Genomic DNA, 23,652 nt, shown 5'->3' with positions numbered 1-23,652 from the left:
ATTGGATCTAGAAGAAAATGAGCATCTTTGGTGATATGTGTGTTGTTAGATTCTTTCAAGGAGAAATCACAGCTGTTTGGAAACCACTCCTCTTACACACAGATGACTTGCTCAGGAAGGCTGTTTTTATCTGGTAAAGCCAGAGCTACAAAGTATTACATAAGACAGTAGAAATCTATAACCATCCCCCGCCCTTGCAAGTATCAGAACATCCTGATAATAAATATTCACATGCAACCTAGGTCCATATTTGCTTTTCAGTTGCTGCCCATTGCTAATGATCCTGTCTTACAGATACATACTTCTTAAAACCACCACTTTTGCTAAGAGACTTGGAGTTCTACTGCCTGGAGTTAAGAGAAACGATGGTCATCCTCAAATGAGGCAAAGGCAAAATCAACCCGGATGCTAAGGAACAGTAATCTCCTAAAACCTGCTGTTGTGCTACAAATGGAGGGCAGTGCCAACTCGCCACTCATAGCAACTGTTGCTAGGCAGACTGGGCTGGGAATCATCAAGCTAAAGGGGTCAACGGGAAATTAAGCCAAATTCAAAACCACATAGGAAAAGCTGAAGAAGAGAACAGACGCTCATTCAGAGCTCATTTTAAATCACATAATCAACCTGAAAAAGGGAAGAGAAATTTAAATATGTGGAATTCATTGTGTGCCATCCTTCAATTCTAACACCAGAGAAGAGCGATTTCTCCTGTATGGAATGTTCCCACCATGGTACAGATACTCAGGGGCCCTTTCACATAGTCTTCCACCTGAATACAGGACTTCTGAGTCATAAAGGAAGTGCTTGAAAATATTTTCTCTTAATAGAAGAATACTTCAACTAAGTTGCATCTTCTGTTGGCCTTTAATATATTCCACATTACAATAAGTGACCAGGTTCTACGTCCAGCAGAAAACGCGGATGGTATCACCAAGATTCGCCTGCCCCCAGCCCACCCTACGGTGCACAGCAGCTGCAGTGAATGGGCCTGACCTCACTCCAGCTCAAAGGTGGTTGTCTCAAGCAATCAGCGTAATCCATTCTCTTATCAAAGTGATTAGTGGAGATAACCCAGGCCTAAGCCAGTCAGCACCAGGCCCCAGGGATTGGTTCACAAATGCATCAACCAATCAGTGCAAAGCTCAGAACTTTGCTGGAGACTCTGAAACCCAGACTCTGAATTTAGATGGTGTGATGGGTAAATATAAAGTTACAATTGCTGCTCTCACTTGGCCATTCTGAGAGCCTGAAGATGAAGTCATTACACCAAAAAGGCAAAACCAAGAACAGTCCCGGAGAACCAGAGCCAGTGCCCTGGTCAAACCGTGCCTAATTTCTACCCTATCGCCTGACCACTCCTCTTCTACCACTTAAGCCAGTTTGGAATTGGGTTTTCTGTTATTCAAAATTAACAAACATAAAATAAAATACATGATAAAATGTCTTATGAGTAATGCCCTGTTGTAGCTGCATAAAACTATACTTTTAAAAGTTTGCATATACACAAGTTCTGGCTTTTCTGACCAATTGAGAAGACATATATTACTGTCAAGCCAGTTTCACATATAAGAGGATGGATTTGGAGAAAATGAAACAAGTAAGAAAAATGGTCAATTATATGTTAAATCTAAAAAAAACCTGAGCTCACAGATACAGAGAACAGATTGGTGGTTTGGTGGTTGCCAGAGGGGGCAGTATATGAAATGAAATAGGTGAATGTGAATGTGGTCAAAAGGTACAGACTTCCAGTTACAAAATAAAGTCCTGAGGATGCACCGTACAGTATGGTGACTATAGTTAATAATACTTATTGCATTATTTGAATGTTGCTAAGAGAGTAGATCTTAAAAGTTCTCATCACAAGAAAAAAAATGTAATTATGCTGAAGAATGTTAACTAGACTTATTGTGGTGATCACGTCACAAAATATACAAATAGTGAACGTATGCTGTACACCTGAAACTAATATAATGTTAGGTGTCAATAATATCTCAATAAGAAAGAAAAAGGAAAAACTGGCTAACATTACTATAATGCTTACAACACTGACTACAGACACTGTTCTCACCTTGTAGGACAGGTGCCATTACCGTCTGCATCTTACAGTGAGGTTCTGAGACACAGAAAGCTCAAAGGGACCAAATATGCACAGACATACTGTGCATGTTGTGTGTCTGTCAGAATACGCACGGACACAAGTCATCAGACCAGGCGGGCAAAGAACCAGCGCCTCGCTCCCAGCTCTCTCTACCTCCACCCACTCCTCCCTGAACTCACAACTCTCAGGACTGCTCCAAGGTGAGTTCAGTATGTTCCTGGGGGACATGAACAATAAACTGATTGTACCATGAAATGGTCGCTTTTTAAGCTTTCCTGACAACGAAACCAAGTTCCTACAGTCTAGCACCCCCAGCGAGTTCAGGTGCACATAAAGCATGCTTCCCTATGACCAGGCAATCTTCTCCTCCCTGGCTGTGGCAATAAATACGCAGTAAGAGCCTGTCAGCATACATGCCTCACTGCAAAAGATCAGAAGGAAAATCCCGTATGTATTCAAAATAATTTATCGCACGGTTCCAACATTTAACGGGGCGCATTTGACTTATTTCTGAGCCTTACTGCTCCAGAAATGTTATTCAGAAGTAAGAACCAACATATACTTGCAATACCTTTATTTATGAACAGCTCCTTCAAGACAAAAACTGCCATGGAAAATAAGGTAGGCTTGGCGTTATTAACAGCCTCAGAGCTGGTTCTGGGAACAGCTCGCTCAGCCTCTGACCCTGCCACGTTCTCCATCGACCTCCAGTGCGGCAGTGCTGACAGTCATTTCCCCTATTAATTATCAAACCCCAGTTTCAGAGAACAATGAACTTTATTATTTCGCCTTTCATCTTAAAAAACAGCTGCAAGAGCAGGACTTTACAAAGAGGAGAACACACAGGCTGATGGACATGAACAGCCAGAGTCTAACTTTAATGAGAGGTCAACAAATTAACAACCGCGTCCTATATAAAGCGCAGTAACATCTTTTTCCTCTTGCCTCAGATCAAGAACCAGCCAACAAGACAGTATGTGTGAATGCACTACAAACAGACAGAGGGCTTTGCACATGGGGGTACTGACGGTGACTTCTGTGCAAACAGACCCGGGGTCATTCACATTAGTCCGAGCATTAAAGCAGGGAGATAAAAAATTTCTCATAAAGCTAGAAACAGTATGCATGACTGTCTTAGGTCAGAACTTTGAACCATCAAATGCCCAAGTGGTTGCTAATAAGGAAGGTGACCCATGGCTGGGTCACTAAGGAGGAGATGTCTCCTCCTTAATCCAAAATCTGAGCAAAATCAATGTCCATAAATAGAATTCTATCCTAGAGCTACCCGCAGGTTCAATTCTAGTACCAAGAAGAGGTTAAGATGAACTGATTCTAAAGGAGACACAGGGCACAAAAAGTGTCACCTCTCCATCACTTTGTCTGTAAGTTACCTAGAAACCAGAGTACCCAGTGCCCTGGGCAGCAGGAGCCCAGAGGCCCACAGATCTGACCAGGCTGAGCAGCAGCCCCAAGTATCAGTGCTGCTTCCAAATCCATCACACTCCCCAACACACGTCTCCTCCACAAAATGGAAAACTGCAGACAGCAGGAAAAACTTGTTTTATAGGATGCCGTAATCTTCCAGAGACAAAAGTTCAGCTGATTGATTCTATCATAAAACAGAAATAAGTTGGTTTAAAGTATGCCTCTCCATGAAATTCGAGCTCAGAAAATCTGACGCCAGTAGAGGATTCCAATTTCATTTTACTCTATTTCTTATTAGTCAAAACATTCTGAAAAAGTAAAAAAAAAAATGTCTTCCATCAGTGTGCGACCCACTCCTGCCAGGGGCCTGTAGTATCCTGCTTCTTCTGCTCCCCAGAGAGGAACAGTAAGACACCAGCACAATTTAAGAGGAAATCATTTGCATTAGGAGCCCATCATCACGTAGATTCAGATACGCGCCATCCTCCAAATTCAACTCAGTATTGTTTATCATAAGAAAAACAATCCATTTAATTAATGTCTGGGGAAAAAAAAAACACTTTAATTCAACTTCTACTTGCATAAATCGCTCACTTTTCCAGGACCAGCCTCTCCAGTGACAGCCTCTGCCTGTGGGCAGCCTGCTTCCTCCCCCCAGCCCCCCGCCCCATGCCAAACCACAGTTGGATGCCCCTTGCAGAGCCATGAAAACACAAAAGCGAGTCAAGCACTAGAGTAATCAAAGGATGTGTTTTCAGTAAGGAAGAGACCCTATTTATTAAAAACTGAGCAGAATAACCAATGCTGGGGGATTCAACAGAGCGCGGTCTCGGGGCTCCGAGCCCCAGACGGCAGCCCGGCTCTAGACAGACCCTGCACGGAGCTGCGGTCCCTTCTGCTGCACCACCTGTCAGACGCCGGAGGGCTGCCCCCTGAGGTCCACACGTGCTGTGATTTATCCTGAAGTGCAGAGTTCAAGGAGTTATTTGGAAGTCAGGTAACATATCTCTGAGGGTTTCATTTTAATCATTTAGAAAACGCTAGAACAGAGAAACCAAAACGTGTCCAGAGTGGACAAACGAAAAAGGTGCATACAGGGTGGGGTGGGGTGAGAGAAAGTGAGAGTGAGAGGACAAAGAATCGGGGGACCCCTCGTGACTTGAAACCATTCATCAGCAATAAGACATACGGGATCTATAAAAAGTCAGGCCAACAGGGACACAGGAGGGGTATTAAGCAGCCACTTTATAGACCACTTCAAACACTAAGCAGTCAGCACCACATTGAAGCTGTGGGAAAGGAGAGCTGACACAAAGGCTTCGGGAATGCACGGACCCCAGGCCTAGTAGAAGCCGGATTTATCACAACATTAAGTTCCAAGACCCCAAAGTTATCACAGCTTAAGACAAATTCAGCAGGATGAAAAACACATTGGGGTAGCAGTCTAAGACACTAGAAAGACAGACCGAAAAGAAGAGTACCATTAATACAGGTTCTGAGCAGCTGGCAGTGCCAGGCAGGAGTTGGGGTGCAGACTCCGGTATCAGACAGAAATACCAGGCATCTACATCGCGGGGGCTTTAAGACAGGGAACTGGTTACTCGGCTAAAGGAAGAGCTGGGAAGCCAGCGGGGATGGTGAGGCCACCCACAAACTGATGAGGAAACCAGCATCACCCCTGGGTAGGAGCGACAGGGGAGAAGGTGTTTCTGGAAGCCAGGGCTGCATCACCAGGCAGCACCACACCAGGGATGGGCCGTGTGGATTCTGCAAGAAAACGGTGCAGACGAGGTCTGGTTTCTCCCTCCACCCTCACACAGTGAGTCCCACTCAGGAAAGGGCAGTCCACCCAGTCAGCTCCCCACCAGACAGGGCAGAGCAGAAGGGGGAAGACGGAAATGAGGGCAAAGAAGCCCAAGGCGGCCCCACCTTTCCTTCCTCAGCTGTTCAGGTCCTGCACTCAAACCGTAAGGTGCAGAGCCATCACCTGGGCATCTTATGAAAATACAGATTCCGACTTAGGAAGTCTGCAGTGGGGCCTGAGAACTTGCAATTCTAACCAGCTCAAAGATGAGGCTGACGCTGCTGGTCCAGGAACCACACACTGAACAGCAAAGATCTAACTGACCCAAATGAAGGACTGGACTATAATCAAAAGGAATGCAGCCACATTCCTTCCAAAAATGAAAATACACAGTCATATACGAGCCTTTCAAATAGGAGTGAGACAAATAGGACGGAATGTACAGGCAGGAGCATCACCAGGGCAAGACCGCTGCCTGCACAACACCCCGTGTTACTTTTCCCACCGGGTCATCAGGTTTGCGCGGTTCAAGGTTGTTATGGGCTGAAACGTGTCCCCCTAAAGTTCATATGTTGAAGCCCTAAGCCCCAGTACCTCAGGATGTGACTACATTTGGAGATACAGCCTTTAAAAAGGTAATTATGTTAAAAAGAAGCCATTAGGCTGAGCCCTAATCCAATCTGACCAAAGTCCTTATAAGAAGAGGAGATTAGGACACAGAGGGCGACCAGGGCTACAGGCACAAAGAGAAAAGGCCACGTGAGGGCCCAGAGAGCAGGCAGCATCCACTAGCCAAGGAGAGAGGGAGGCTTCAGGACACACCAACCCTACTGACACCTTGATCTTTGACTTGTAGCCTCCAGGACTGTGAGCAAACAAATGTCTGCTGTTTAAGCCACCCAGTCTGTGATGTTTTGTTATGACAGCGCTAGCAAACTAATATAAAGGTTTTGGTTTTTGTTTCTTGTTACTACTTTAATCCAGTAAGTTTTCACTGTTTGCCTGCTCTGTGAGAAGCGGAGTTCTAGGAGCTGGTTCACAGAATGATAAAGAGACAGTCCCTGCCCAGATTCTGCTCCTGTTTAGAGGGAGAAACTAAGACCACCAAACTCCGATTATGATGAATGCTATGAGAAAGGCAGAACGAAATGCCTTTACAAAAGCCAGAGGAAAACAAAATCATTCCATCCGGTAAGTGGGAGAGAAGAGTGACCAGAGAGAGATTCATGGTGGAATCCCACAGGCGTAGAGAGGAGAGCATCTCAAATGATGGAGCAACATAGGCAAAGGCCAAGAGACCCCCAGAAACCCAACACCCAGGGCGCACAGGGACCAGCGAGACACCTGGCCGGGTGGGGCGGGGGCCTGGGAGCGCAGGGCGGACAGAGCTGTGATGGGACACGTGGAGCCAAGAAGGAGCTCAGTGCCCCTGGGGACCAGGCAAGGGAGTCTGAACTTTAAATGATAGAAATGGAGATTAATGAAAATGAGGAAGGTAGATTAAGCGGCAAGAGAGTGCATACACAGCGTAGACTGTAGAGGATAATAGAGCCCACATTACCTACCTGCCTAAGAAAGGTCTCCTGAAGACCAATACACTTTCCACTGTCGTTAGCTACTTATATCGTAACCCCGAGCAATTTATCACCTCTTGTGACCTGGGTATAACGAACAGGTGGCCATCCGCCCGACTTCCAAGCTGGGGACAAGGGTGTGTGACACTGTGGGTAAGTGTCACAACCCACCAGTGACTCAGAAAGAGACCTGAAGCCTGAGATGGAGCTAGCAGATCAAAGCCCGAGGCACGTGCGTTATCACTATGGCGCCACCAGCCCGGCTGCAAACAGCCGGCACCTTTTTTTTTTTTTCTTGGCGGTACGCGGGCCTCTCACTGTTGTGGCCTCTCCCGTTGAGGAGCACAGGCTCCAGACGCGCAGGCTCAGCGGCCATGGCTCACGGGCCCAGCCACTCCACGCCATGTGGGATCTTCCCGGACCGGGGCACGAACCCGTGTCCCCTGCATCGGCAGGCGGACTCTCAACCACTGCACCACCAGGGAAGCCCCCAGCTGGCACCTCTTGTCTGAGCGCCTTTCACCCCTTCTTAACCCCACTTAACACGCCTCGGCCTTCACTCATCCCCAGCAAGGAAAGCCACAGACCAGATCACAAACAAGGGAACAAAGTCACTCCTTGGTTTCGGAGCCTCTAACAGCTCGGGCAAGAAAAAGCAACAAGGCAGGCTCTCACTGTGCCGACAGGCACCGAAGTATCCCTGTGTCTCCCTTCTGTCCCCGGGACGGTCTCACTCTCAGTCTTCCCCCAAGAGGTCTCTCCTTGGATGTTCAGGATTTGGGGCTTGGAAGGGATGATATAGTTGCAGAGTAAACAACCAAGCCCTGATGATGAAGATAATCCTGGGAATTTGCCGCTTCGTTGAGCCTGTCTCTACAACATGGGCAAATGCGGTAGAAGAGCAAGTTCCCAGAATTTAACGATCTGTATTGTATTTTTTTTTTTTTTTTTTTTTTTTTTTGTGGTACGCGGGCCTCTCACTGTTATGGCCTCTCCCGTTGCGGAGCACAGGCTCCGGACGCGCAGGCTCAGTGGCCACGGCTCACGGGCCCAGCCGTTCCGCGGCATGTGGGATCCTCCCGGACCGGGGCACGACCCCGCGTCCCCTGCATCGGCAGGCGGACTCTCAACCACTGCGCCACCAGGGAAGCCCAACGATCTGTATTTTAACAGGGCATGTGTCGATTAAACCACTGATCTCAGAGCAGGATTATACATTTACACCCTTGCCGCAGCCCTTTCATGGGTGAAATACACTTCTTCCCCTGTGACTTTCTGTTCAGCCAAGTGACTTGCTTTGGCCATGATACAAGCAGAAGCTTGAAATGTGCTTGCAAGATGAGGCCCACCTGTTTCTACCTGGGCCGTGACCATAAGTCATGTTCTGGACAACCAGCCAGTCCAAGAGAATGAGAGACAGACCTGGAAGCCGCCCATAGCTGGGATCCAAGCCCAGCCAGACCAGCCCAGATGACCCCCAGCCAATGTGCATGTGAGTGAGGGAAAAAAAATGTTGTCCAAAGCCACTGGGTTGGAGTGGGTTCTATGCAGCATTACTGGAACAAGAGCTGATGAAGGAAAAGTCAGACAGCAAAAATACGGGAACCACACAAACCACACAGATAAAAACTCATCGAAAAACAATCCCTTTCCCCATCAATTTCCAAAGAATGTTTTCAAAAACATTTGAGTAGCCCTCTTCTTCACCTCAGGCCTCAGGCACTGTCTTCCAGTAGGAGATGAAGACAGCTCTTAAAATACCAAATGTGAGCAGAAAACAAGTACAGATTTAAAACACAGATACCAGCAGAGAAATCTACAAAGGGCTTGCCAGATCAAACCAAGGGAAAAATCTGAAATATCATTAGCCTTTCCCATAACCTTGAACACCTAGCACATAACACCTTTCTATTCTCATCTCAGAAGTTATAAAAATTAAAACAGCAAGATTTATGAAAAACAGAAGTGGAATTGAAGAAGGATTTAGCTTCCGGGCCCGGAATAACATAATGAGAAAAAGTTCAGGGGTTCACCATGGTGACTCAGTGTGGATAGCTCTGCAAGGTTGTTGTAAAACCCCTACCGCGGTGACAAGGAGAGACCAGGCAGAAGAGATGGGCTGAAATCTGCATTCACTGCGGCATTGCCTTCTGTGCTAAAAGGCACTATGTATACTAATGGCTTTTCAAACAGCTAGCTACTTGATGTCTCTTTCCCTTACGTGCAGCAGATTTCAGTCCTCCCTTTTGGGGAAATTCGCTGAGGAAAGTATACATGGTGCCATGAACGGTCCAACGGCTGGGCTACGTAAGTCTGGGGCTGCAGCACTACTTCTCCGAGTTGATGCAACATAAACGATGAAAACAGTCACATCTTTGCTGGTGTTTATTCCCCACCTGACTCTTCAGAAATGCAACTGGAGTCTTTCCTCAGTTTCCTGCACGAAAACCTCTCAAAAAAACAAACGCTGAGAAAGTACCTCAAAATAACACATTATCATCATCAGGAGGAAAGAAAAGTCTGGACGCAGAAGCCTCACTGACTGCAGGGCTTTCTGCAACTGGAAAGAATATCTCCAGGACCAATCATGACCCACATCCACTGAGGACTGCAGCTCAACCCCACTCGTGAGAAGTAAGCTTTTTAGCCCCCAGAGCAGGCCAGCTTGCCTAAATGGTACAAGGAAACTTTACATAATATGATGCTGACCCCACTCTCAGAGAGAGTAACTCAATGGCTACTCCAGGTCTTCACAAGTTTTCCCCCGTGAAACGGTCACCAGGTGCCCCCCTCTTCACATGAATGGCGTCCAAGTCAGGCTTCTGCCAAGACACATGGCTAAACCTCATCTATCCAGCCTCGCCAATATTCAAGGGAGATTCCGTCCTTTCGGAAAGTTTTACCTCGACAGACCTCAAAAACAAACCCAGGATTCAGCAATCACCTCTGAATCGCCTTCTCTCATGTGTAAGGACAGACAGACGCTATCAAAGCATAAAATTCCAGTCTGAACCTCAAACCTAACGTGGCTGACCCTCCACAGATGACACGAGTTTCCTACCACCTCAGCAAAAAATGGGACCACAAAGAAACGTGTATTTTGAAGCACAGAGTATGAAACTCGGAGGCCGTTACTGACATCTTTTCACCATGAACCTTGCCAAAAATGCAGACCATCACTGCCTAGCCTTTGAGACATACAGAAAAAAATTCCAATAGGAAATTACGAGTTGAGAAATTTCTGAAGTCTAGCCACGCTATGCACACATATTCCACAATACCGCCATGAGAAGTATTTTTTTTATTTAACATATTGCTTTTATATTGGGTTTGACAAAAGCAGAAAGGCAAAGTGGGTGCCCTTGAATATTAAATGGAATTTAATACGCGCTGACTCAAAAACGGAAAAACTCCACAAGTGAGAGCAAATACCTTAAGTATCAGCATCACCCCTAAACACACAGCTTTTCATGACTAAGAGCTCGCTCTCCCATTTCTTCAAAATCAAACCAGAGTCCCAACCTCCCAAAAGTCACTAATCAATTCCACTGATCTTACCTTAAGCAAAGCACACAGTCGCCATTTTTGAGGGAGAAAGAAAAAAAGTTTTACCTACTTAAGCCAGCACAGTAAGATCATGACACTTTTTTATAGTCCTTACTTTCAAAATATTTTGGGTTTCATTCCACTTATTTGTCCATTCCTTGGTCAATTCTTGAACCTAAAAGAAAAAACATACATATGCCATTGCTCCACAAAAAAAATTACTTTGATTTTCTTCTAGAAAGTTTCCAAACTCTTACAGATTATGGAAGAATGTACAATACCTTTTTATAATTAGGTAGCAATGCCTCAAAGAACCGTCACCAAATATAAATCAAACAAGCTGATCTTACCCTACAACCTATATCATGGCAAACGAAAGAATAGAAAAAAATGTGTCAAGTTGCCTAGGGTTTTACAGCAGTCTTTTTCAAGGTGTACTTCAATAAAAGCTGCTTCCTTGGATATTAACCAAAATTACAAGTTCAAAGATGACAACACCCCATTACATGGGTTAATTTTTCCTGACTATACTTTAGGTCCTAAGAAATGGTGATTTACTTTACTTTCTAATTAGATGTGATGATTAAATCACCTTGGAAACTGCAGTTTTCTTTTAGGAGATAATCTGCTTTTGTAGCTAATTAATAGGGTTTATAAATCTCATTCTATCTTTAAAAAAAACAAAAAAAGGCGGCTCTTTAATTGACTCTTAGTAAAAGCAAAAATGTTTTGATAAAAATCAGCTTCTTTCCAGTCTGCGGTAACTTAGGGGAGAAAATATGCCCCATTGTCGAACACAGCAGAGTTGGAAATTGCTTCTCAAAGTTAATGAAAATATTCTGCTAGTTCCATACAACTTTTTAAATGACCTTAGTGAGTGATTCATTAAGAAGTAACGTGATACCTGATTGAGAGGTAGGGAAAAAATGGAAAATTCTGTAAAATGAATACACTTAGGGCTAAAAGAAAGTGACCTCTGAGGGGCATAGAGGGGGACACACCCTCCCAAGGCCTTTTCCCTCCTGTCCTTCAGCATTCCTGCCTCCTACCGATCCAACAGCAGACACCATCCCAGTTCAACTGACTGGTCTTCCCACCAGTAAGTTACCCTATTTAACCAGGTCCAAGTGAAGGCACAGAATACACTGGATTATACTCATACTGCTAAGAGGAAGATACTTCCCACAGGCCATTAAGTAATATAGATGGAAAGGGCGTGGGTCAGCAACCTCCATGAAAGACCACATTCGTTACTGACAAGAAATAGAGGAACTGGAGTCATGGTTTATCCAGAGCAAAACCAAAACACCTCTCACCCACCTGAATTCATTCAATGGGCATTCGTTTTACCCCTCAATTTACCTCAAACAACTACAGGAGTTCTACGTTACCATTGTCTTCAATAAAATATCTTAACTAGTTACTAATGTCAAACCTGTCATGTTCTTGGAACAAACAAAAGAAACAGGACTGAGCGTGTCTAACTCTAACTTTTGCTCATTTGTACTGGGTAGGCAAGGAGGCCATCCTTTCATCACCTGAGTGACGCCAGCCCCACAGCCTCTACCGCAAGAAAAGTCACCGGGCTTTTTGTTCTGGAGAAGCTTTCAGAGAGGGAATATTCTTACGCCTTCTCTCCCTACAGAAGGGGAAAAGACTGGGGTGATGAATTTACTAATTTATAATAATCAGTTAACAGATGCTCTTTGGCACCTTATCTGAGAAACACAAAGCATTTAACAATAAACGCTTCGGCATTTCAACAGATAAGTTCTCCCTGAAGAAACGCAAGCCAATTAATCCTTTTCCAATTCAATCAAATAATCTAGCTTTCAACAAATCCTAACTAGGCCTTGGGTTTCTTTCACTACTGAACTTAAACCAAATAATCTTCATTTATAAAATTAATTTAAAACTGCAGAGTCTGATACCACCTCTAACAACGGGACCAGTTGATGAGATTTATAGCCAAGCAGATGGCAAACAATTTTAAGAGGTCGGCAAAGACTAGATGAAAATTTAGAAAATGTTATGAACAAGAGGGGCAGTCATTTCTGTCCCAGCAGGTATAATGCATTCAAATTAAAACGTTTATTGGTTTCTATTAACTTGTTAGGTATTTCTGAAAACTATTAGTAAGAAACAACTTAAGACTATACAGACATTTCAAAGCCCTCAAAATGAGAATCTGAAGTACTAAAATACAAAATGTCAAGAGAAAAATAGGGATTAAGAAACTAAAGTTTTCACTAATGCTATTATCAGCAAATTAATCAGCATAATTATCCAGGGAAGTGTCAACAAGTTCCTAACTACAACCCAATTTATATCTTCAATATTGTGTATTCTTGAAAGAGCTTTACCAACAGAATCCAATTTTCTTTCTCAATCTGTTTTAACCATTCAGCACAGTGAACAAAATCCACTCCAAAAATGTTATTCATGCTGTTTCTCCTTTTACAGAGGGTTATTTTTTTTTTAAACAAAAATAGTATAGAAGTAGATCAGCCTTGAAACTATTTTTTAGAAAGCACCAGCACACGAACAGCGGCTTCAGCCCAGAACACCCACCCCCCGCCTCAAATCCCACCTCGCTTAAGATCAACTAAGCATCTACTCGGAGTATTCAGTGATTCCCCAAGTGCTGCACTTCCCTCTGGAAAGTAAAGGGATGACAAAAAGCTCCACGCTGGTGGTGGTAAGGCTATGGGGACCACCACTGTGAACACAGCCTTCCTCTCCCAAAGGCCGGGGCTGCCTCACTGCCGTGTGGGACGGCCCACGTGTGAATCTCAGGTGCTGTTAACCATCGTGTGCCAGAAAACTCCCATTTATTAAGTCACAGAGAACATGAAATGCACAGGTAGTCAACTGCTGTGCTTCTTTAAAAATGGGGTGAGGGCGGGCGGAGTGTTAAGTGTCATATAGAAACAAAATGAGTCTCAAACAGCAAGTACTAAAAAGTATGCACTTAAAATAGTGAAAGCTATGATTTTCTTAAAAAAATAACAAGTCAAGGTATCACTTACTCTGGCTTCATTCTGCTGAAGTTTCTCCTCCATGCTTAAGGCTGTGGGAGAGTCCAAGAGGGCAATCTACAATGTAAACCAAAAAAGACAGCAGCAATTAGTGAGCATCAGTAATCTAGAGGAAGGACCCAGCCATGATATTGTAAATTATCAGAACTTGCCAAATAAGCTGTCAAACAGAGGTAAGAAGTATTGTCCCACACCTCCCCAAAAAGTGTCAATAATCACTAAATCTTTAACCCATGGGTTTCATTTCTCATAATATTCAAAACCACGGCATCCTGGTAAAACTACATTTGCAACACAAATCAGCAAAGAGAAGGAAAAAGAAAACCATGTAACATACTGAAATTTTATCAAAATCAAACAGTCTAAATCCCTAGATCCTGAAGGAGTCGTCTCTTTTGGAATGTATACAAAGTATACATTCAAAAAGAAAGAAGCATAAGTCTTGCCCAACCACAGGCTTCTGAGATTCATCCACATTGACACGTGCAAATGAAACTCCTTTATCATCACCGCTGGATCACATCCTGCGTACAGTATGACTATACCACAACCTGTGTGTCCACTTCCCTATCCGTGCTGCGAAGGTATAAAGACTGACATGAGAATGATAAACATCAAATTCAGGTTTGCTCTGGGGGGACAATGCAGGCAGAGACGGGAGAGGCCAACACAACCAGGCGGGCTGCACGGGGACTCCAACTGCCTTTGTAACTCATAACCTGAGAGGCAGGGACATGGGACTCCCGACAATGTCACAAGGAAAAAAGGAAGGGGGCCTCCCTCCCTCCCCACCCCACAGGCAACCTCTCTTAGCCAATCTGCTATGTAAATGTGCAGCTATTCTGGGCGTATGCGAGCATGTTTCTGTTGTTTTTCTAAACATCAACAGCATGGACACTCTTGTGAATATTGCCTTTTTCACTTCACAAACTATCTTGGGGAAAATTCAGTACAAGTCAGTCCACTTGATTCTTTCTAACAATTCCAATTCCACTGTAGAATACTCCATGGTGTGGCTATGCTACAATTTATGTCCGTACCTTCCTTTTAATGGACATGCAGTTTTTTCTCATCTTCTGCTTTACGGGCGAAGCTACAGTGACCATCTTACACCAGTTGCCTACAGTATGTGTGGCTGTGTATCAAGAGAGCAAACTCCTAGAAGGGCATGTGTGAGTCATCTATATGTATGATTTTTTTTAATTGCCAAGGTGTCCTTCGCAGAGGCTGTCACATTTTTTTCATTATTATTTACTTTTCAATTTCTATTCAAACAAATATAACCCATGAGGTGGTCATCTTAGGCTCAGTTAAACATTCAGACTCACAGGACACGGTAGGCCATGCTTGGCATCCGTCTGCTGGGCAGGAAGCAGAGCTGCGGCAGGAAGAGCAAGGTCCCAGCCGAGCCGAGGAGCTACTGCCTTTGACCCTCCTGAGGGGTCCAGGTTCAAACGGGCACATGGTGCCCACCTTGGCTGAGAAGCCCAGGCCCCACAGGAGGTAGCGTCTCTTGTAACAACACCAGGGGCACAACCTCCAGGACCCACCAGGGACAAACCCAGTAACAAGAGTCATCACCCACGGGGAAACCCCGAGCTGCGGTTTCTCACAGGGGTTTACGAACAGTTCATCCTCATGCAGCTGCAATTCACCTGTTAGGGGTCACTGTTATCATTAGAGATGCTGTCTGGTGATGAAGCTGGCGTCCCACTTTTACCTGGTTTACAGAGAAGGAGGCCAGCTAGTTAACCCTTAGTAAAGGAAAGTCATCCTGAGTGAAGGGAAAGAGCTGCGTTGGGCTTCCCTGGTGGCACAGTGGTTGAGAATCCGCCTGCCGATGCAGGGGACACGGGTTCGTGCCCCGGTCCGGGAAGATCCCACATGCCGCAGAGCGGCTGGGCCCGTGAGCCACGGCCGCTGGGCCTGCGCGGCCGGAGCCTGTGCTCCGCAACGGGAGAGGCCACAACAGTGAGAGACCCACGTACCGCAAAAAAAAAAAAAAAAAAAAAAAAAGAGCTGCGTTAACTCATCACCACAACGCACCCCCGCCCCACTGCACCTCGAGGGTCATCTTGTACACAGGTGGTACTCCATAAATGTTTTCCACTGAAGAAGCACCGGTGGCAGGTGTTATTATGACTGCATTGCTTATTAGATGGTTGACAATTTTCAGAACAATTAGTAACCCCTTTATAACAATGCTAATTGTACAGACACCGCTGTTAGGGTTTTTCATCTATAATCAGAGCCGAGACATTCTGACCATTATCATCAGCTCGGGAGACAATCACTGACTCAATGTACATATACAGACGACTATTTTGGGGCACATGCAAAGAAAGACCTACCTAAGTCCTTTTAAAAGACATCTTTAGTAACACTAAACCATTTCCAATGAAATTATTCCTTTCAAGGTGTCTGTTTAGAAGACAAATGTTCAGGATTAAATAATACTCAGATTAAATAAGTTCCTGTGTTAAACCAACAGGAAAACTACATCAGAACGTCAGCAACATCAACACCACCAACAGGCAGCCACCTCACGGCTCCCACCTGTGCCCACACACTGGGCGATCAAGTGTTTTATCTCTGCCCAGCTGATGGGTGGAAAGGACATCTCCTTGAGGTGTAATGTCCATGCAGTAAAAGACAGAGCTTGATGATGCTCTCCGTATCTACGTGCGTGAATATACTCATTGCTTCAGATCTGCACTGACCGTATTGCAAATGACAGTAAGCACACGTTCACATGTTTAGAAGCCATTTCGAACTCTGTTTTCTATGAACTACGCTCATATTCTTTGTTCATTTTTCTGTCAGGTTGTGATCTTTTTTTTTTTTTAATAGAAGCTCTTTTCATAATAAGGAAAGTAGTCTTTTGTTGTATGAGTCGGCAATCTTTTCTCCTGGTTTGTACTGATTAGAGCAAATTTCCACAATGTCACGTAAATGTGCTACGTCCTCACTTATTCTTGGCCCGGTGAGCACTCACGGAATGAGACAGAGAAGTTAACGTTCCCCGTGGCGAGTGTGTGGTCTCTGTCTCCTGCCATTTCCTACAGTCGTGTTGGGTTTTTTTTCTTTTATGAAAGCTGACTTCCTATTTGATTTTAATTATGAATTGCACTCTCTGTCATGATAAAGTGCTTTTTCTAAGGCTCACATCAGGCTGTTTCTGCACTGTTCTCTCTCCCCCTGAATTACCTGGTAGGCCTTTGCCCATTCTCACACACACAGTATCACCTGCTTTGACTGTGACCCTCTCTGAGATGTACCTATCTTAAAAGTTTACACGTAATGACATTTCTATTATCCGGCTATTATTTGAAGTTTATCTGCGACTCCGGCTACACAGTGAGAAATCCACCATCCTTCCACCTCCTCTTGCTCACTTGTGGTCTTTGTTTCCCGGACTGTTCTTGCTTATTTCATTTCTATACTGTTTAATTTTCTTGTTATCTTCAGACACATTCAAGAGGGAAGAGTTAACATTTTCTCTGTGCCAAATTCAAAGCAGCAGTCTGCTTTGAAATACAACAAAAGAGGACATGTGAAAAGACAAGATATCCAAATGCTCGACTTCATGAATCATCTGAAGAGTGCAAACTAGTCATTCTGTGATACCATGATGCTCCAACAGAGTGGCTACGATGAAAAATAGACAATACCAAGTACTGGCAAGGACCTGGAGCAACTAGAACCGGCATTTTCATATACTAATATAAGTTGGTATAACAACTTTTAAACATTATTTGGCAGTATCTACTAAAACCGAACATAATGTACCCTTTCTGACACACCAACTCCACTCTGAGGTATAAGCCTAACAGAAATGCATCTGGACATTCTTGAAAAGACAGGCAGAAGAAAGTCCAAAGCAGCACTAATAGCCCCAAAAAGCCCATCAAAAATAGAACAGATGAGTTGGGACATACTTGTATGATGGAATCCAATACAGCAATGATCATAAATGGATCTACAACTCCATGTACCAACGTGGATGAATCACACAAACGGTCTCAGATGTAACTTGTTCACTACTGTTCACCGCACAGCACACTCCACCGGCCCACGCAGGCCCTTCAATTTGTCATTGTTCTCACTTTCCTTTTTTTCCCCCTCTGTCCTGCAACCCTGCTGCCTGTACCCTGTCACCTCCCCAGCCCTCATCATGGGCCAGCACCCTAGTACGTCTGCAACCCTTGGGTTTCCTATGCCTATGTGGTTTTTTTTGGGTTTTTGGGTTTTTTTAAATACACCAAAAATATTTTTATTCAAAATTTTTTATACTCAGCAGCTCAAAATTTTTTATATTCAACAGAAACAGAGATGGCAAATTCTATGAGGCTTCATATTCAACTAAATTCCAACTCATTAAAATTGGTTTTCTTTTACTTTAAAAAAATTATCATACAGTAACATTGACTTTTTGGTATACAATGCAATGAATTTTAACACAGGTCTAGATTCACGCAGCCACCACTACAATCAGAACGCAAAACAATTCTCCCAGTCCAGAAACCTCCCCTCATGCTCTTTTTGCTGTCACAACCTCTTCCCACCCCTAACTTCTGGAAACTCCTGATCCGTCCACTATCCCTAAGCTTTATGAGAACGTCACATAAATGGATCTTCTGACATTGGCTTCTTTTTCTCAGCATAAAGCCTTTGAGATTCATCCAAGTTACTGGTGTATCAATAGCAGTTCTTTCATTTTTATCGCTGACTTATTCCATGGTATGGATATACCACAGTTTATTTACTCATGCACCACTGGAGGGACATTTGGATTGTTTCCAGTGTGTGACATTTCTGTGTGAACTAAAAATTTCACTTTTCTAGTGTAAACACCCAAGAGAGGGACTGATGGGTCATATGGTGAGTGTACATTTACTTGGTAAGAAACTGCCAAACTGTTCTCCAGAGTGGCTGCACCATTTCGCACTCCCGGCAGCAATGTATATTTGCTCTCCAACCCCATCAGCACTTTGCCAAGTGTGAGTGCTTTTTGAATTTTAGCCATTCTCATAGGTGTGTAATGGTGTTTCATTGTGGTTTTAATTTGCATTTCCTTAATGACTAGTAGTAATGAACAGGTTTTTTTTCCATTGGTTTCTTTATTTTTTTGAATTTTATTTTTTTACACAGCAGGTTCTTACTAGTTATCCATTTTATACATATTTGTGTATATATGTCAATCCCAGTCTCCCAATTCATCACAGCACCACCCCCCCAGCCACTTTCCCCGCTTGCTGTCCATACGTTTGTTCTCTACATCTGTGCCTCAATTTCTGCCCTGCAAACTGGTTCATCTGTACCATTTTTCTAGGTTCCACATGTATGTGCTAATATACGATATTTGTTTTTCTCTTTCTGACTTACTTCACTCTGTGTGACAGTCTCTAGATCCATCCACGTCTCTACAAATGAGGCAATTTCGTTCCGTTTTATGGCTGAGTAATCTTCCATTGTATATATGTACCACATCTTCTTTATCCATTCATCTGTCGATGGGCATTTAGATTACTTCCAGGAACTGGCTATTGTAAATAGTGCTGCAGTGAACACTGGGGTGCATGTGTCTTTTACAATTATGGTTTTCCCTGGGTATATGCCCAGTAGTAAGATTGCTGGGTCATATGGTAATTCTACTTTTAGTTTTTTAAGGAACCTCCATACTGCTCTCCATAGTGGCTGTATCAATTTACATTCCCACCAACAGTGCAAGAGGGTAACCTTTTCTCCCCACCCTCTCCAGCATTTGTTGTTTGTAGATTTTCTGATGATGCCCATCCTAACCGGTGTGCGGTGATACCTCATTGTAGTTTTGGTTTGCATTTCTCTAATCATTAGTGATGTTGAGCAGCTTTTCATGTGCCTCTTGGCCATCTGTATGTCTTCTTTGGAGAAATGTCTATTTAGGTCTTCTGCCCATTTTTGGATTGGGTTGTTTTCTTCATTTGACCTGCATGAGCTGTTTATATATTTTGGAGATTAATCCTTTGTCCGTTGATTCCTTTGCAAATATTTTCTCCCATTCTGAGGGTTGTCTTTTCGTCTTGCTTGTAGTTTCCTTTGCTTTGCAAAAGCTTTTAAGTTTCAGTAGGTCCCATTTGTTTATTTTTGTTTTTATTTCCATTACTCTAGGAGGTGGATCAAAAAAGATCTTGCTGTGATTTATGTCAGAGTGTTCTTCCTATGTTTACCTCTAACAGTTTTATACTGTCCGGTCTTACATTTAGGTCTCTAATCCATTTTGAGTTTATTTTTGTGTATGGTGTTAGGGAGTGTTCTAATTTCATTCTTTTACATGTAGCTGTCCAGTTCTCCCAGCACCCCTTACTGAAGAGACTGTCTTTTCTCCATTGTATATCCTTGCCTCCTTTGTCATAGATTAGTTGACCATAGGTGTATGGGTTTATCTCTGGGCTTTCTATACTGTTCCATTGATCTATATCTGTTTTTGTGCCAGTACCATAATGTCTTGATTACTGTAGCGTTGTAGTATAGTCTGAAGTAAGGGAGTTTGATTCCTCCAGCTCTGTTTTTTTCCCTCAAGACTGCTTTGGCTATTCGGGGTTTTTTGTGTCTCCATACAAATTTTAAGATTCTTTGTTCTAGTTCTGTAAAAAATGCCACTGGTAATTTGAAAGGGATTGCATTGAATCTGTAGATTGCTTTGGGTAATACAGTAACTTTCACAATATTGATTCTTCCAATCCAAGAACATGGTGTATCTCTCCATCTGTTGGTATCACCTTTAATTTCTTTCATCAGTGTCTTAATAGTTTTCTGCATACAGGTCATTTGTCTCCCTAGGTAGATTTACTCCTAAGTATTTTATTATTTTTGTTGCAGTGGTAAATGGAAGTGTTTCCTAATTTCTCTTTCAGATTTTTCATCATTAGTGTTTAGGAATGCAAGAGATTTCTGTGCATTAATTTTGTATCCTGCAACTTTACCAAATTCATTGATTAGCTCTAGTAGTTTTCTGGTGGCATCTTTAGGATTCTCTATGTATAATATCATGTCATCTGCAAACAGTGACAGTTTTACCTCTTCTTTTCCAATTTGTATTCCTCTTATTTCTTTTTCTTCTCTGATTGCCATGGCTAGGACTTCCAAAACTATGTTGAATAATAGTGGTGAGAGTGGACATCCTTGTCTTCTTCCTGATCTTAGAGGAAATTCTTTCAGTTTTTCACCATTGAGAATGATGTTTGCTCTGGGGTTGTCGTATATGGCCTTTATTATGTTGAGGTAGGTTCCCTCTATGCCCACTTTCTGGAGGGTTTTTATCATAAATGGGTGTTGAATTTTGTCAAAGCTTTTTCTGCATCTATTGAGAGGACCATACGGTTTTCATTCTTCAATTTGTTAATATGGTGTATCACATTGATTGATTTGCATATATTAAAGAATCCTTGCATCCCTGGGATAAATCCCACTTGATCATGGTGTATGATCCTTTTAATGTGTTGTTGGAATCTGTTTGCTAGTATTTTGTTGAGGATTTTTGCATCTATATTCATCAGTGATATTGGTCTGTAATTTTCTTTTTTTGTAGTGTCTCTGTCTGGTTTTGGTATCAGGGTGATGGTGGCCTCATAGAATGAGTTTGGGAGTGTTCCTTCCTCTGCAATTTTTTGGAAGAGTTTGAGAAGGATGGTGTTAGGTCTTCTCTAAATGTTTGATAGAATTCACCTGTGAAGCCATCTGGTCCTGGACTTTTGTTTGTTGGAAGATTCTTAATCACAGTTTCAATTTCATTACTTGTGATTGGTCTGTTCATATTTTCTGTTTCTTCCAGGTTCAGTCTTGGAAGGTTATACCTTTCTAAGAATTTGTCCATTTCTTCCAGGTTGTCCATTTTATTGGTACAGAGTTGCCTGTAGTAGTCTCTTGGGATGCTTTGCATTTCTGCGGTGTCTGTTGTAACTTCTCCTTTTTCATTTCTAATTTTATTGATTTGAGTCTTCTCTGGGAGGGCTCACGCCAAGGAGAACTTCCCAGAATTTCTGCTGCCAGTGTCCTTGTCCTCACCATGAGACACAGCCAACCCCCACCTCTGCAGCAGACCCTCCAGCACTAGCAGGTAGGTCTGGTTCAGCCTGCTATGGGGTCACTGCTCCTTCCCCTGGGTCCCGACGTGCATACTACTTTGTGTGTGCCCTCCAAGAGTGGAGTCTCTGTTTCCCCCCGTCCTGTCGAAGTCCTGCAATCAAATCCCAGTAACCTTCAAAGTCCGATTCTCTAGGAATTCCTCCTCCCGTTGCCGGATCCCCAGGTTGGGAAGCCTGACATGGGGCTCAGAACCTTCACTCCAGTGGGTGGACTTCTGTGGTATAAGTGTTCTCCAGTCTGTGAGTCACCCACCCAGCAGTTATGGGACTTGATTTTCTTGTGATTGTGCCTCTCGTACCATCTCACTGTGGCTTCTCCTTTGTCTTTGGATGTGGGGTATCTCTTTTGGTGAGTTCCAGTGTCTTCCTGTCGATGGTTGTTCAGCAGTTAGTTGTGCTTCTGGTGCTCTGGCAAGAGGGAGTGAGAGAACATCCTCTACTCTGCCATCTTGAACCAATCTCCCTGCCTATGTTTTTAAATTCCATACATTTGATCTTATGTAAAAGTGAGAGCAAGAGTATATACGACATGATTACATGTATATGCAGAACAAAAATAGGCAAAACTGAAAACCAACCTCTGCCTTAAGAAGTCAGGAGAGAGGTTACCCTCGAGGGGAAGGGCAGGCAGTACTGGGAAAGGAACATGAAGAGGAGTTTCTAGGGCGCTGGTAACGCTCTATTTCTTGATGGAATGCAGGTTAGATGGGTGAATGCGGCTTGTGGAAGTTCACTGATACGTGTACTTATAATATGTATAATTCTTCAATGAAGAGTTCACATGTATGTATATATACATATATGTGTGAATACAAACCACTACATATATATCTGTATGTCTGTAATCTACGTAGTAGGAGAAGCAAATACGTGTCAGAATCTTTTGCCGTACTTAAATTGTGCTTTGAAACTCTGATACACATGGCATTCTGCATAGGAAAATAAAATTATTAAAAGTAGGAGCTTTTATTTGCCTGTACTTAAACAAATAACCCCGAAATAGAACTCTGATATGAGTAGCATTTTCAGTGAATCATGGCAGCATCTGGAATAGGATATTGTGGGAATAGAGCAATGTCACTAGAAAAATTTACACTTAAGGACACCTGCTGGACTTTCCTGGTGGCACAGTGGTTAAGAATCCACCTGCCAATGCAGGGGACATGAGTTCAAGCCCTGGTCCGGGAAGATCCCACATGCCGCAGTGCAACTAAGCCCATGCGCCACAACCACTGAACCTGCGCTCTAGAGCCCACACGCCTAGAAGCCCGTGCTCTGCAACAAGAGAAGCCACCACAATAAGAAGCCCACGCACCGCAACAAAGAGTAGCCCCCGCTCACCACAACTAGAGAAAGCCCATGCGCAACAACAAAGACCCAACGCAGCCAATAAATAAATAAATAAATAAGAAACTTGTGAATGTTACCTTTATTAAAAAAAAAAAAACACTTGCTTATTTTATTGGGCATCACAAATTTAATTAATTTTGGATAAGCCTGTATTGTCTCACAACAATTTTTAGCTTCACGGTGTGATAAATTATTTTAAATTGGACTCTTGTTTTTATTGTAATGTATTAAATTTATCAAAGAATTTTATCTTCAGTTTATCCTAAAACAGACAACTATCTTTTCCATCCTCACCCCCAAAACTACAGTAACAAAAATAATCCTTTAATGACTGTGGTGGTCTTTGGCTATGAAAGAAACAAGACAACAAAAGATCACAAAGTATAAGGCAACTGGCATATACAACACCTCTGAAGACGTTCCTCAGACAGAATGTGTAAAAGTTTTAATAAAGTTTTTCTGTCCATGTGATAAAGCTCCTTTCGAGGATTTCCTCAGTTTAATTTTAAAAGGCTGATCTTTCTTTTCTCATAATTTATTAACATATTAAGCACAAGAAGTTAAACCAAGAATTTTCCAAGTACTTCCCTTCACATGTAGTAGTCTGGATGATCCTTATACATTTACTTCAGATAAATGTTGTTAAAACATTGAAAAAAGATCCCAGTAACAAGGGGTATAAATAAAAATG

General features: G+C 43.2%; 1 protein-coding gene across 3 annotated transcripts in view; it reads right to left on the bottom strand.

The window, feature by feature from the left end:
• Window positions 1–23,652, bottom strand: part of KIF16B (kinesin family member 16B) — a gene marked incomplete at both ends in the record, with an annotated part of 294,678 nt that overhangs the window by 213,870 nt on the left and 57,156 nt on the right. For all 3 annotated transcript variants that reach the window (XM_079719488.1, XM_079719489.1, XM_079719490.1), the window contains 2 exons: window positions 10,563–10,622; window positions 13,477–13,542. In XM_079719488.1, coding sequence (XP_079575614.1) covers window positions 10,563–10,622; window positions 13,477–13,542 — 126 coding nt within the window. The remainder of the gene's footprint in view (window positions 1–10,562; window positions 10,623–13,476; window positions 13,543–23,652) is intronic.

The sequence above is a fragment of the Hyperoodon ampullatus genome, assembly GCF_949752795.1.
Source record: "Hyperoodon ampullatus genome assembly, chromosome: 14".
NCBI classification, from domain to species: domain Eukaryota; kingdom Metazoa; phylum Chordata; class Mammalia; order Artiodactyla; family Ziphiidae; genus Hyperoodon; species Hyperoodon ampullatus.
This window is presented reverse-complemented; position numbering and strand designations above follow the sequence as displayed.